Raw genomic sequence first — 15,108 nt, forward strand, 5'->3', positions numbered from 1 at the left:
CCAGCTTCACACTTTATTATCTGGGATTTAGTAACATCTCAGTTCAGCAAAGGCTTTTCGCTGAATGTACAATATCATTGGTATGTTTGACATAGACTAATGCCGGGCATACATGGAACGGAGAAGAGTAATTGCTCACTTTGATGTTACTGATGTTTTTAGTTTAAGGTGCTCCAATGAAATGATAATGGGTCTTTGTTGTAAGTTTTCCCACTGCCCTTAACTCTTCTTGTAAGAAACATGGTAAATTACACATTCAGTGTTACTCATTCTGACTCAGCCAAATGCCGGTGGTTTGTTCTAGTTGGTACCACATGGTGTTGATTTGGTGAGATTCACAGCACCATGATTCATTGTTCTAATTCCTAATCAGTCGACTTCCTAACATTCACTATATGCTGCGACGGTGTGACGTGGTAGTTGAAATCATCTCAGTTAGTTGCGCAATGTTAAAAATATTCCTTGGTCAATGAGTAGTGAGTACTGCTGGGGAAATATACTCAGAGATTGGGAAGTTCAAAAAAAATCTCAAATGCAAATAACATGAAAACAAATGGGAAAGCAATGGGCCTGCAAAGTTTGAATTGCAAGTGGGTTCTTTTAAGCCCTCAAAGCTCAATGAGATATTTGGAAGAGAGAAAACCTACCTTACAGAGAGGAAAGTGAGCACATTAATGGCGATTGTTAATTATTTGTAGGAAGACTGAAAATCTACCATTTTCAAAAACATTTTTGCCAAATTAGAAATCAATCAAACAAGATAAATGGGAGTGGGGAGACAGCAAGAGAGAAAGTGGAGGAAAGGGAAGACACCCGATACTGTCTTTAACAGCTGTGCAAGTTTCTAGAATATTAAACAGTGAAGAGAAAATGACTTGCCTCAGCTGTGATATCCTTCATGATGGAATGGCAACTTATTCCTCAAATGCATGACGGAATAACTGGAAGAGCAGCCATGAGAATTTCCTCGTGAAAAAGGAATTAAACGATCCAAAAGAATATTGATTTTATATATTCTTGATGAATTTCTAACATATGGTATGCAAATTGGGAAAAAACGTTTGGTCTTTCTACAATGCATAATCCAAAATATAGGTAGTCAGCTCAATCTCAATTAATTCAACATTGAGTTTTAGAAGACTTTATTCACCACAGGGTCAACAGGCCAGGATGGAAGGGAGAAAAGATGATACAGCAGGTGAATCACTTTCTGATAAGGGCTTACAGATCTCATGAAGGCTGCCTCAAAAGAGTCATAGACAACTGTTCAGGTGTTGATTGCATGTCCACCTCTTTTAAGAAGTGGCTGGGATGGGCTTAATGAAGGAGGCAAGAAGAAAATCATGAAGCTTTTTAAAGAGATAAACTAAGCAAAAGTGAGAAATAAGCAGTTGTGAAATGCTTGTTCATCACCTTTTTGTCCTCTCATTTAAGCACAGAAAATTTCAAAGATTAGAGGTCACACAGTGGCTCAGTGGTCAGCACTGCTGCCTCACAGTGCCAGGGACCCGGGTTCGATTCCACCCTCAGGCAACTGTCTGGGTGGAGTTTGCATCTTCTCCCCATGTCTGCGTGGATTTTCTCTAGGTGCTCTGGTTTCCTCCCACAGTCCAAAATAAAATAGGTGGATTGGCTGTGCTAAATTGCCAATGGGGTGCTCTAAGGGTTGTTGTGAACTTGTTGAGCTGAAGGGCCTGTTTCCACACTGTAGGGATTCTGTGACTGAGTTTGCAGAACTGGGAGTTTAGCCAAAATTAGGAAGAAAGGACACTGAACCCAAAATCTTAATTCTGCTTTCTGGCCACTGATGTTGCCAGAGCTGCTGAGTATTTCCAGCAATTTCTGTTTCTGCTCTATAAAAAACTGACATAAGGCATGAGGCACGAGCAATTCAGCATATGTCATGATATTCCAGCAGTTGACTATTAATTGGATGCATCCACCCTCAAACTTAATAATTGCAGACACTAACATAAAGAGAGAGCATCAGAACAGCAGTTAAGTAATTTTGCTGCGTTTTCTGGGCTTTATGGATTCTCTAACATTTTCCACAGCTTGTATTTTTCAGTTTAAATGTGCTCTCTTCCTTTGAGAAAGTTAAATGATTATCTGTTTCAGTTTTTCAGCACAAGGGAGTTCATGAAATTTGTTGGAGTTACAAATAAATATTGCCTAATATACATGCCAGAATTGATAAACTGTTGCTTCTGAGATGGTGGACATTATTTTAAATGTGAGAATGTTCTAACCTTCTTGTGTAACGATTAATGCCGAGTTCATATCTGTTAGCATATATTATGTTCCAACATAAAATGGTATATTGGCCACAGTTCTGAAACCAATGTTAGCTGAACTTCCTTTCAGAAACAGTATTCATGTCTTGATAAATTATCTCTAAGGGCAACAGAACCAGAAGAGTCTCGACCCAAAACGTCAGCTTTCCTGCTCCTCTGATGCTGCTTGGCCTGCTGTGTTCATCCACCTCTACACCTTCTTATCTCAAATCCATTTCTTAAGTGACTCTCATTCCTGCAGAAGTAGGGGACATAGGGATGGAAATCTATCTTGCAGGATAGCTTTGTTGGGGGAGTGTCTGAGTAAGGAAACAGTGTTTGCCAGTGGTTTAGTAGCAACATTAAAAAAGGGCTGTAGCAGGCTACGTGATCTCAGGGGACAATGAAAGGAGAAAGTGAAATATGCATCACAAACTACATACTTGCAAGGAAGATTGTATGTGAGGGGATTTTGCATCAGTGTGGTAGTTCATCCGTGTTTGTAATGAGGAAATGGCATAATGGCATCTAACACTGGTGACAACCTGTTCCTTAAGGTCCTGATCTCAGACACATCACATAAGTGGAATAAAAGTGAAAAATCAATTCAATTAATTTTACAGTTCTTCTGTCCATCTGAATTGGCAAGTCCTTGCTTATTCAATCTTGTAGCTTATATTTAGTGAGACAATTAAAAAGGCAACAATAAATGCAAACTTTTTAAATAAACTGTTATAGACAAGTTCTGGATAGATATCCAATTTCTATTAAACTTGACTTTTCAAGTTCTTTCAAATCTGTGCAACAGATAATTCCTGGAATTGCTGCTTGACACCTGAAGTGTTCATGTAAGATTTGCAGATCATAACAGCTTCATTGCTGAGTACTAAATTACAGTACAAAACAAAGCAGCCTATTATTTCTAGTTGGTAAATACATTGCTTCATGTAGAATTGAACAGTGCAGAATAAGATGAGTTAATTGATTTCAACTGCAAGTACAGCTGGTGGCTTCAACACTGCTGGAAAGTAGGCTACTATATTGACTACAATTTCATTTAATGCAACCAAGGCGAATAAGATGGAATTAGTGTACAGTCCAGCCATAATCTGATTGAATGTTAGAATAGGTTCAAGGGCTAAATGGCCTTCCTTTTCGATTTCCCACATATGAATGTCCTCCTGTAATACTACTGTTTAGGATCCCACATGGAGAACGGATAGTTGGCTAAAGTGCTGGATGAGCAGCTGGTGCTGATAACATCTGAACAATGTCCTCAATTGAGTTAATGAGAAATGATTAGGCGTATATGAAAAATAAATTTCCTGTCACCTCTCCTTTCAGGTCGCTGGAGTAACTCGTACAAACTTCCATACAATTGGATTGGTACAGGCCATGTGGTGTATGGTGGGGCTTTCTACTACAATAGAGCTTTCACTCGCAATATTATCAAATATGACCTGAAGCAAAGGTATGTCGCTGCCTGGACCCTGCTTCATGATGCAGTGTATGATGAGGCCACACCCTGGAGGTGGAGGGGCCACTCTGACATTGACTTTGCCGTTGATGAGAATGGTTTGTGGGTGATTTACCCAGCCATTGATGATGTGGGCTCTTTGCAAGAGGTCATTATCATCAGTAGGCTCAACACTGTCGACCTGTCCATCCAAAAGGAGACAACCTGGAGGACCGGCTTGAGGAAGAACTATTATGGCAACTGCTTCATAGTCTGTGGGGTGTTGTATGCAGTGGACAGCTACAACAACAAGCATGCTAACATCTCATATGCTTTTGACACCCATACAAACACACAAATCAATCCAAGGCTGCCATTCACCAATGAGTACTCTTACACAACCCAGATTGACTACAACCCCAAAGAGCGTATCCTGTATGCATGGGACAATGGCCATCAAGTCATGTATGGTATCACATTTGCCTATTAGGATGGAAAACATAGACACTAACGAAGTGCTTCTAGCACTGGTCTTTGTAAAAAAAATTATAAAAAGGGGAAATGATGTTCTTATATTCATTCACAGATTGTAGATCGATCTGTTTTGTGTTAATATAACCATGGCAACCTGCTTTAAGAGAGGCAGAGAGAAAAACAAATGCACACTAAAGGCCCCTATTGACCTGTGCTCTATACAGTAGTTGCATACCTTGCATATCAAGACATGGAGGAGTAAAATGCCTGACAGAATTCGCTGCTGAGTTACAAACGGCTCATTGTTCCTGCTCAAGCTTGACATGCCTATTGATCGATAAAACCTGCATGTTTCATTTTGTATTGCTTACTTTGCGGAGAAGAATCCAGCCTTTCAGCTCTGTCCCTGCACTATGAACTTACCATCATTGCCGCTGTCTGGAATAATCACAGAGGCAATACAATTCAAGAGGCTTAATCAAGTTTAAGTTCTAAATAATGACACTGATTGAAGCATCCTAACTGAATACTTTGACATATGGCATTACAACAATTCAATATTTCATCATCTTTTAAAGTACAAGTAGTTGATTTCTATTTTCAATGATTCTATATTGTGGATTGATTCCTCGATGACTGAGAGGTATGAATTGCACCTTAGTTTATTGATTCAAGATGGTTTCTCCCTATGCTGTTTATTATTGAGATATTAGTGGTTATGTGTTCGAGAATTTACAGTTATGTTCCTGACATTTAGTTTTTAACTAATAAATAGGATTGAAATCTTAGTTTATGTGGGACGCTGGGGTGGAGAAGGTCACAGTTTTGGATTTAGAGTAGAACGCAGAAACTGCACATTGGTATGAAGTCTGAAACCGACAGCATATAATGTAACATTGTGTGCACTGTAATTGGTGCCCTCTATTCACCATTTAATGATACAGTTTTAATTCAGAATTGCAATACACCTGTTAGAAAACGAAGTGATTTTGCTGCGTTTGGCATGGGCTTTGCCATTTTCGTTGAAAAATTAAGACACTGAGAATGTTTACTTCATGCAGAATATCTGCATATCATTGCAGCCAACTGGAATTATCAAGTTGAATTCATTGCCTGAAGTTAAAAGTACAGTGCAGCAGGCAGTTTTCCACACTGTCCATCCACACAATGCTAGCTTATGCAGCTTTCCAGTGACACACACACACACAAGCACACTTGTTAGCTAAATCATTGGTTTTATGAGCATTGGAAATTCTGGTTGCTTTTGGCAAGGAATGTGTTAATATAAGTTAAGCAATGCCCCTGAATGGGGCCAAATAGGTAAACCAAAACCTCTAATACTTAGGCTGAACTCCTGATAAATGAGTCCTAAAATCTTCACAATAATTGAAGTCATGTTTAGCAAACTTTGCCTTGCCACTGCCACCACATGTCATCCAATAACCAGGAATACTTTAGCTGCTGGACTTGAAGAGGGATATGGTGGATAGTTGGCAAAATAAGCTGTTCCTCTTATAATTTTATAATTATGAGTTAAGTTACAGAGGAGATATTTTGAAAGAGCATGGGGTGTGGGAACGTTTTTTCCAGAACCCCTGGAGTAATAATTTAAAGATACGAGTTCAAATGCCATCATGCCCTCTAACTTAGATTAACTAAATAAAATCTGTATTCAAAAGATGGTAACAGTGGCCATATACTGTCAGATTGTTGCAAAAATCCATTTGATTGACTAATGAAGGGAAGGAGATCTGCTCCCATTCTCTGTTCTGGCCCATATAAGTCTCCAGGCTATTTATTTACTTTGAACAGTCCTCTGAAATTGTCCCTTGCAAGCTACTAAATTGTTCTCAAGAACCATTAACTTCTCATGGGCATTTGGGGATAGGCAGTTAACACAGGCAATACTGGCAAAAACTTATAAGTCATGAATTTAAAAAAAAATTAGAAGTGAAAATATGCATTGAAATAACTTTACAAAGGCCAGTAGCCCATCACCAAATCATCCTTTATTTACACATGCATAGTACATGACACTGACCCAGCTAGCACAGAGCCTGGCTCCGAGAGTAAACAGAATGCGTGATACGCCTGTTTACATCTGTCAGCCAGGTCTCCCTGATTGGACCACATTAACAGCCCCAATCAGGGAACTCATTTTCTAAGAGGTCTACCTGGCTGCCTTTGTTCTAATCACTACATGCTTCCACCTCTAAGTCCTGGAACATAGGCCCATTCTTTCTCCTGCAGCTACTCCTAAGGTGTTTTTCCAGTCTGCCTCGGACATTGGTGGCTTGTACCAGACCATAATCTGCCTCCTGCACACAGAGTGTCTCAGCCAAAATTCATCTTTATCGGACGGTATCAGAGTCAGGGCTGCAACATCTGCCATGTTCATCTTGTCCTCAGACATTCTTTGACACTACACAAAGAGGGAGAACCCATGGGTTCTGACAGCCTTGCCAGATGTTCTGAGGGGCCAGCTTAGATTTACTCCTGCCCCATTCACGAGTGTGCAGCTTTCATGTAGTCCACACGCATGTTCAGGACCGTACCCAAACTTCACATCACGGGAGCTGACCTTGCATCGACCATGCCTCTCACCCATGCAAGGCCTCGCTTGTAATTTCGACACCAAACTTCATCTTCTGACTTAAACTATCTCACTCGCTTAGAGCAGTCTTATGTCCAGCACTGGCATTCCTGATGCCATTTCACCTTACCTCCAGGTCCGGGAAGATCAGATTTAACCTGGTGCGGAGTCTTGTCCCCATTAGCAATTCTGCTTGGGCTATCCCTGTAGTTGCATGAGGGGTGGTCATATAATCAAATACAAACTGGGACAGTTTGGTATCTTGTGAAGCTGTAGACTGTTTCTTTAGGCCTGCCTTCAAAGCTTAGACTGCTCTTTCTGCCAGACCATTGGATGATGGATGGTATGGAGTTGTCCTGACATGTCAATGCCATTTGTCTGTAGGAAATACTCAAATTCACTGCTGGTAAATGATGGCTTATTGTTTGTGACTTAACACCTCCGGGACCCCGTTTATTGCAAAAGATGCTCACAACTTTTCAATTATAGTCCCTATGTTGGATGAATGAACTCTATGCACATTCAACTGTTTTGAATGGGTTCCCACAATGATTAAAAACGAACAGCCCTTGAAAGGACCTGCATAGTCAGTGTGTAACCGAGTCCAGGGTTCACCTGTCCATTTCCACAAATGTGGGGGAGCTGCTGTCAGTAAATTTTTGTCCTTGTTGGACCTCTGGGCATTGCCCCACCAATGCAGCTATGTTGGCATCCAGTCATGGTCACCAGACATAACTTCTTGCCAACATCATCATTTTGCAAACCCCTGAATGACCCTGGTGGAGTTCAGCCAGTATCTGGCAGTGACCTTTGCTCAGGAACACTCTCGCTCCCCATAATAATATGCTGTGATCTGGTCTTGCTGAGTCCAGAAAGGTTTCAGTTCTGGATGTGATGTCCCTTTTGTTTCGCCCGTCATCATTGGCTGTTTTAGTTTTTCCAGGATGGGATTTTTTTGTGTCCACTGTCAAATATTGTCAGTGGTGACCAGAAGGGTGTCCAGAAAGTTTAAAACCAGAACGGACTGTTCTAGTGACGGCACCACTGGTGGTATATCTGCCAGTGGGAGGTAGCTGAAGGCATCTGCATTTGCCACTTGGCCTCCGAACAGTGTTCCAACTTGTAATTGTATACACTCAGAATAACAGCCCACTGCTGAATACAACCTGAAGTTATGGATGGCATGGTCCAGTCCTCTTTAGGTAGCCCTAGTGGGGGTTTGTGGTCAGTCACTAACACAAATTTATGTACATTAAAGGTACTGGTGGAACTTTCTCGCAACAAAGATGACAGCCAAGACTTCCTTCTTTATCTGGGTATACCTTCGTTCGGCATCAGCCAAAGTCCGCGAAGCATGCACTATTGAGTGTTCCTCTCTATTGGACCATCTGTGAGCCAACACTACCCTGACACCATACAGGGAGGCATTGCATGTCAGCACCACATCTCACCTGGGATCATAACGTGCCACAATCACTGATATAGCCATGCTGTTATCAACTTTCATCAGAACTGAGTAACCATTTAGCCAGACACTTATTTTGATTGGTTCTGATTTGGACATTCCTAAGCAATTTAACTGTTCCAAACCGAGAGAGAGCTGTGCTTTCCAGGATGTGCACTGTCCCGGATACTGGCCTATGAGTTCTCTTACTCAGTTCAGCCCTTATGAATTATTTCGCTCTCTTGAGTCTGCATAGCAGCAACAACTAAAATGGCCTGCTGGCCTGGATTCTGGAGAGAATTTTAACCATTTGGCCAAGGCTTGGCATTGTTTAGGAGTTTTGTTGTGGGCCAACCTAGAATTCCTCTTTTCAGGATATGTCCTGAATGAGGCTATGCAATTGCCTTCACTTAAGGGATGATCCCCAACTCATTCGGCCAGGAAAGGGTGTCTGCTTCTGTCTGAATACACTCATGACTGTAACTCCAGTTGCCACATTTTCCAATGATAAAGTCAGTTGTCATGCCTGTTTGAAGACCAGTTCAGCTTTATCTCGTATTTGCTTTTGCATGGTTACAACATTATTCCCACATACCAAACATTAGTATCTGGTGCCTCAGGGAAAGTTAAGCTTCTAATGACTGAAAAAGCTGCAGGTCCACAAGGTGTCTAGAGAGTTACTTGTTGCTTTTCGCCTGTCCCAATGTCATTTGATTGGAAAAAATGATGCTCTCTTTCAACATACTGTGCTCAGTCTTTGAATGGCAGGATCAGTTGAGTCAAACTTCCCAAACAGTGGCATGATGCCAGAAATGCTTAACACAAAAACCCCAACACAGTGTGGAAGCAGGCCATTGAGTCCACACAACCCTCTGAAGAGCATCCCACCCAGACCCACATCCTTATCATTGTATCCTTTCATTTCCCATGGCTAACCTTCCTAGCCTGAACATCCCTTGACACTATGGGCAATCTGGATGACCAATGCATCTAACCTGCACATCTTTGGACTGTGGGAGAAAACTGGAGCACCCAGAAGAAACCCATGCAGATACAGGGAGAATGCACAAACTCTACATAGACAGTTGTCCCTGGTGCTGTGAAGCAGCAGTGCTAACCACTGACCACTATGTTTATCCCAACTCGAAAATGACTGTTGCAAGTGAATCATTTCTGAGCGAATTTTTCTCTCATCACTACTGAAATAACTCCTCAAAGGCTGGTATTCTGTCACCAAGTCACCCTTTATTTACACATGTATAATACATGGCACTGACCCGGCTAGCTCAGAGTATACTCTTTGAGTGAACAGAACCTCTGACACCTGTTTTATTTTGAGCATCTCGCTTAGTGTTAATCCAAAATCAACTGCCTCCAAAGCTGTCGTAACCTCGTCAAAAATCCCAATATGGATTCCCCTGGTTCTCAAAAATCAATAGCATCTCAGAATTAGAGCAGGCTTGGGGTCATAATATTTCTCAGCTAAACCCATAAACTCTTGAAAGGTATTAGTATCTGGTGCTTCTCGGAAAGTTAGGCTCTTAATAACCAAAAAAGTTACAGGCCCACACACTGTCCATGTTTTTCATCTGCTCAATGTCATTTGCCTGAAAAAAAAAACATTCTTTCAACATAGTGGGCCCAGTGTTCAATGGCAGCATCAAATGATTCAAGTGTGCCAAATAGTGGCATGATGCCAGAAATGCTTACCCCCATTTAAAGATGGCTACTCTGAGTCAGTTTCTTCCGGGGTGTGTTTTTCTCTCATTGCTATTAAAATAACTCCATGAAGACCAGTATCCTGACACCAAGCCACCCTTTATTTACACGTGCATAGTACGTGACACTGACCCAGCTAGCTCAGAGCCAGCTCCTAGAACAAACAGAACCCTTGATAGTCCTGTTTATATCTGTCAGCCAGGACTCCCTGATTGGACCAGGTTAACAGCCCCAATTAAGGAACTCATATTCTATGAGGTTTTCAAGGTTTTTGAGAAGATTTGTAGCTTGGGTTGTTGATGTGGTTGTTGACTTGCTTGCTGAGCTGGTATGTTTGTTTGCAGATATTTCATCACCATACTAGGTAACATCCTCAATGCGTCTCCAGTGAAGTATCATTGTTCTGTTCCGCTTGCTATTTATGTCTGTCAGTTTGCTGGGTTGGGTGGCATCACTTCCAGATTTCTTTCTAGTGGTTGGTATAGGGGGTCCCGAATGTTTGTTAATGGAGTTCCAGCCTGAGTGCCAGGCCTTTAGGAATTCTCGTGCCTGTCTTTGCTTGGCTTGTCCTAGGATGGCTACATTGTTCCAGTCAATTTGGTATCCCTCTTTATTCATGTGTATTAAAATGAGTGATAGTTGGTCATGTCTCTTGGTGGCTAGTTAGTGTTGGCGAATCCTTATGGCTAGTTTCCTTCCGGTTTGTCCTATATAATGCTTCCAGTCTTTGCATGGTATCTTGTAAATAATATTGATTCTGTTAGTTGTGGTTGTCAGATCCTTTACTGTTGTCAGTAGCTGTCGTAGCATAGCTGTCAGTTTGTGGGCTACCATGATTCCTAGGAGGCTGAGTAATCTGGTGTTCATTTCAGGAAGGTCCTAAATATAGAAACAAATCCAGAATTGATGCCACCCGGCCCTGCAAACTGAGACACATAAATAAGTGGGACAGAACACTGACGCTTCACTGGAGGTACACTGACAATATTACCTAGTATGGTGATGAAACATCTGTGAACAAATTTACCAGCTCAGCAAGCAAGTCATTATCTGCACCTATAAGGTCCACTGGCTGACTTTGTTCCAATCACTATGTACATATCTCAAAGAAAACTGATACTGTGATAATTCATATGTAAATGCTGCAACAACAGAGAAACAAAAACTGTGTTATTGATAATTAAGACAAATATAATGCTTGTTGAGCATCAACATTCAACAGGTTATACAACAAACTGTGAGAAGTTGGAATTAGCTCAAGCTGATAAATGGTCATTCTGCGAAAGATGTCAACTGAATATCAAATAATCTTATCCTTGACTTGTGGAATGTACTGATGATTATGGTATAAATACATGGTAAGTTTAAAACTAAACTGTAATGGCTCACTTCAAATGGATTGAAGCCATTATCAAAATTGCACAGGAATTCACTCCATATGAAAAGTTTTAAGTGTTCTGCACAAATATTGTTCAGCATAATTTCAAGAACAGCAGTATAGAAAACACTAAAATCATTCTGTTTTTAGATTTAGCTGCTATGGAGTTCTTCAATGCTGTCATGGTACATGATCAGAGATAATGGGAACTGCAGATGCTGGAGAATCCAAGATAATAAAATGTGAGGCTGGATGAACACAGCAGGCCAAGCAGCATCTCAGGAGCACAAAAGCTGACGTTTTGGGCCTAGACCCTTCATCAGAGAGGGGGATGGGGTGAGGGTTCTGGAATAAATAGGGAGAGAGGGGGAGGCGGACCGAAGATGGAGAGAAAAGAAGATAGGTGGAGAGAGTATAGGTGGGGAGGTAGGGAGGGGATAGGTCAGTCCAGGGAAGACGGACAGGTCAAGGAGGTGGGATGAGGTTCCTGTTTCCAAGTCAGTTCTAGTATTCAGTGACGTTTAAGAGAGGACCAAATCAATTCACTCAAAATTTTGTACAATTTGATTTCAGTATTTATTTAATTGGCAGCTCATTTTGAATTTTAAAGTTAGTTAAAATCACAGGCTTCCATCAGCTTGATATTGATCAGTTTTTCTTTCTCAAATTGGAGTATGTCTGTCATCTTTTAAGAGATAGTCAGCCAGGTAGCTTCTCTATAGAGGAAAATAACTGCTCTGTAACAATTTTACTGACATTATAGTTGAGCATAGCAGCTTAAATGATTCACTTTAATTCACACAAGGTGCTAGCTAAGCTTAGTAACAACTGTAAGCATATATTTGTGTTATTAGATAATTTGCTTGTTTTATTACTCTTCAATAAATTTGTTTGTCAATTGAAACTGAAGTCCAATTCCAGTGTTGTGGTACTTTGTCACCAATGAAAGAGGAACTTAAATTTATTTGACAGATTTCCTGTCTTCAGGTGATAGCCATTTCTGTGTATTGCTCCGGCAACTGAGAAACTGCTGTCTGAAACCTCCTTGCAATTGGACTCCTGTTTTAAGACTGAAATCATTTAAAAGCTTCAATAACCAAAAACTCATTAAGCATCTGAGAATCCTGTGTTTCTCCATAATGCTCTTCCTTGCAGTTTTTTGCTCTAACGTTGGTATGTGTGCTTTCTGAAATCTAGGGTTTAAGCTCTGCAATCCCCCCCACCCAGCCTCTACTCAACTTTGTGTCATTAAGATTCTCTTAAAAACCACCTCCTTTGGGCCAAGTTTTGTCACCTCTCCAATTATTTTCTTGCGTGGCTCTATATTAATTTTGGACTGATTACAGTGAAGCAGGGAAGTAGTACTGCTTCAAAGGTGCTATATAAATGCAAGATATCGTTAACTGGACATTCATAGAATCCCCTACAGGGTGGAAACGGGCTCTTTGGCCCAATAAGTCCACACAGACTCTCAGAACATCCCACCCAGACCCATCCCTATATAATCCACCTAATCTACATATCCCTGGACACTCTGGGCAATTTAGCATGGCCAATCAACCTAGCCTGCACGTCTTTGGACTGTCGGAAGAAACCGGAGCACCCAGAGGAAATCCACGCAGACACAGGGAGAATGTGCAAACTCCACACAGGAGTGGAGGGTGGAACCAAACCCAGGTCCCTAGGGCTGTGAGGCAGCAGTGCTAACCACTGAGCCACTGTGCCACCCCATGTTCAGAATCTGTGTGTCGGCTTACAGTTTATGATAATCATCTGAACTATAAATGTACAATTTGCTGAGTGTAGTAAGACTATGCAGAAGCTAAGTCACCAAGACTCAGGACTGAATTCCTGAGGGTGCAGTGGTCTTAATCAGATCACTCATGCATGTGTCTTATCATTTGGGTTTGACAGTAAAAAAGATTTAAATAAAGAAAAGACTTAAATAAGGAACTAAGCTGCTAAGGGAAACCAAATATGAAGTTGTACAGAAGAGTAAACACACTATTTCAAATTCAGTCAGGAGAGTATCACAAAGTATGAACTTACATTAACCTCAAGGTTATAGTTGAGACACTGAAAATATGGTTGAATACAATGATAGGAGTTAGGATAATGGTGGAATGAAAATTAATAATGCAAACTGGCCTTTTGGCAACATTGACTTTCTTTAATAATGTGATCAATATTTGAAAGCATTAAAATATTGGGGAAAAATTTCCTAAGAATTAAAAAATGAACAGACCCCAGCTGTAGAGGTGATTTCTGACTAGGGCTACTTCTTTGCAGTGGCTAGTTGACTCAAATTCAATTTTGATCTTATCTAGCTGAAATCGAGATGTCTGGTTTATAATATGTTTAGTCACTATTTTTAAAGAATAATCGGAAAATGATGAGTAGACAGTGATCTAATTCAAGTACTTCACATAACATCAAACTGAAGGTCTTTCAGACCACTATCTGCAGCCCCAAAGATTCAAGATTTTGACCTTCAAAATTCAGTTAATGAAGCTTAGAAAGTTTTCAGTGTTAAAAAACCAAAATCAGCATGTCCTTCAATATAAAACAAAAAACAATTGGTGTGACATAGCAAACTCATCTGCAAATGTCTAAAAAATAGATTCTGGGTGTGGCTCCTTGGTCATTTGTGTTCCATTTCTTTTCAGATTTACAACATTTTCAAATGAAAATTTTATTAATTCTTTAATAGCTTCTTTAAAGCTCTCACATCTTAATTTTTCTGGTTTCATTAGTGTAAATTTACAGTAATATCATCTGCATTCAATTCTCTTTGATAAGTACTGTTGAGTGCAAAACATGCTTTTGAACATATTATAAGGCTGTAAATGAACTCTTGGGGCTTGATTGAAAACCTTCATTCATGTTTGATGAGTCATGACCACCTGGAATATATTACAGTTTTAAATGCAGAACTACCCATTATTTGAAACAATACTTCACAGTAATACACATACAACAATGGAGGACTATCTTATTTAAGATTTCACACAATATTCTTGACTTGACTGAGATTATTCTCCCCTTTCATGAAAACCATAAGAGAAGGACATTTTACATATTTCATAGTGGTAGACTCTGCATTTAACATAAAACCAATGTGCTGCACCGTTTAACAAATATGTTACTGAATTACAAATAAATCTTCATTGTTCAATCTTGTTTTGTGTCATAGCAAGAATGTCACTACTGTCTAATTATGAAAGCTTACAGTAGGTTATGGTGGCCATTACAGACACTTCACTTCTGAGGTATTTCAAATGCAAGCTGCACTGGACTACCTCATATATCATTCTTTGCCACTTCTGCCACCGACAATCCGATCCCACAACCAATGAGATGTTTACCTCCGCACACCTATCTGCCTTACGTAGGGACTGCTCTCCCTGCCACTCCCTCATCCCCTCCATACTCCCCACTAATCCCATCGCCCCCAGCAACTTTTCCTGCAATTGCAGGAAGTGCTATACCTGCCCCTACACTTCCCCCTTAACCTACATTCAAGGATCAAAACAAACCTTCCACATCAGACAGGGGTTCACCTGTACATCCATCAAATTTGTCTACTGTATCTGCTGCTCCCGACATGGCCTCCTCTATATCAGTGAGACCAAATTTAGACTCGGAGACTATTTTGTATAGCATCTGCACTCTGCACATGACAAATAACAACACCTTCCAGTCACCACCCATTTTAACTTGCCCTCCCACCCCATGGGTGACATGTCCATCCCGGGCCTCCTCCAGTGACAA

General features: G+C 40.7%; 1 protein-coding gene across 4 annotated transcripts in view; it reads left to right on the top strand.

Annotated features, from left to right (window-relative positions):
- LOC125456293 (olfactomedin-like protein 2B) overlaps positions 1 to 14,461 on the top strand; it is a 65,678-nt gene extending 51,217 nt beyond the window's left edge. For 2 of the 4 annotated variants that reach the window (XM_048539297.2, XM_059647735.1), the window contains exon 8: positions 3,618 to 8,170. In XM_048539297.2, the coding sequence (XP_048395254.2) occupies positions 3,618 to 4,219 (602 nt within the window). In that variant the 3' untranslated portion in view covers positions 4,220 to 8,170. Of the gene's footprint in view, positions 1 to 3,617 lie in introns of all 4 variants that reach the window. The other 2 variants (XR_009446047.1, XM_059647736.1) reach the window with 2 other exon arrangements.
- Positions 14,462 to 15,108: the final 647 nt, after the last annotated feature.

This window comes from Stegostoma tigrinum, chromosome 8, assembly GCF_030684315.1.
Source record: "Stegostoma tigrinum isolate sSteTig4 chromosome 8, sSteTig4.hap1, whole genome shotgun sequence".
In the NCBI taxonomy this organism is placed as follows: domain Eukaryota; kingdom Metazoa; phylum Chordata; class Chondrichthyes; order Orectolobiformes; family Stegostomatidae; genus Stegostoma; species Stegostoma tigrinum.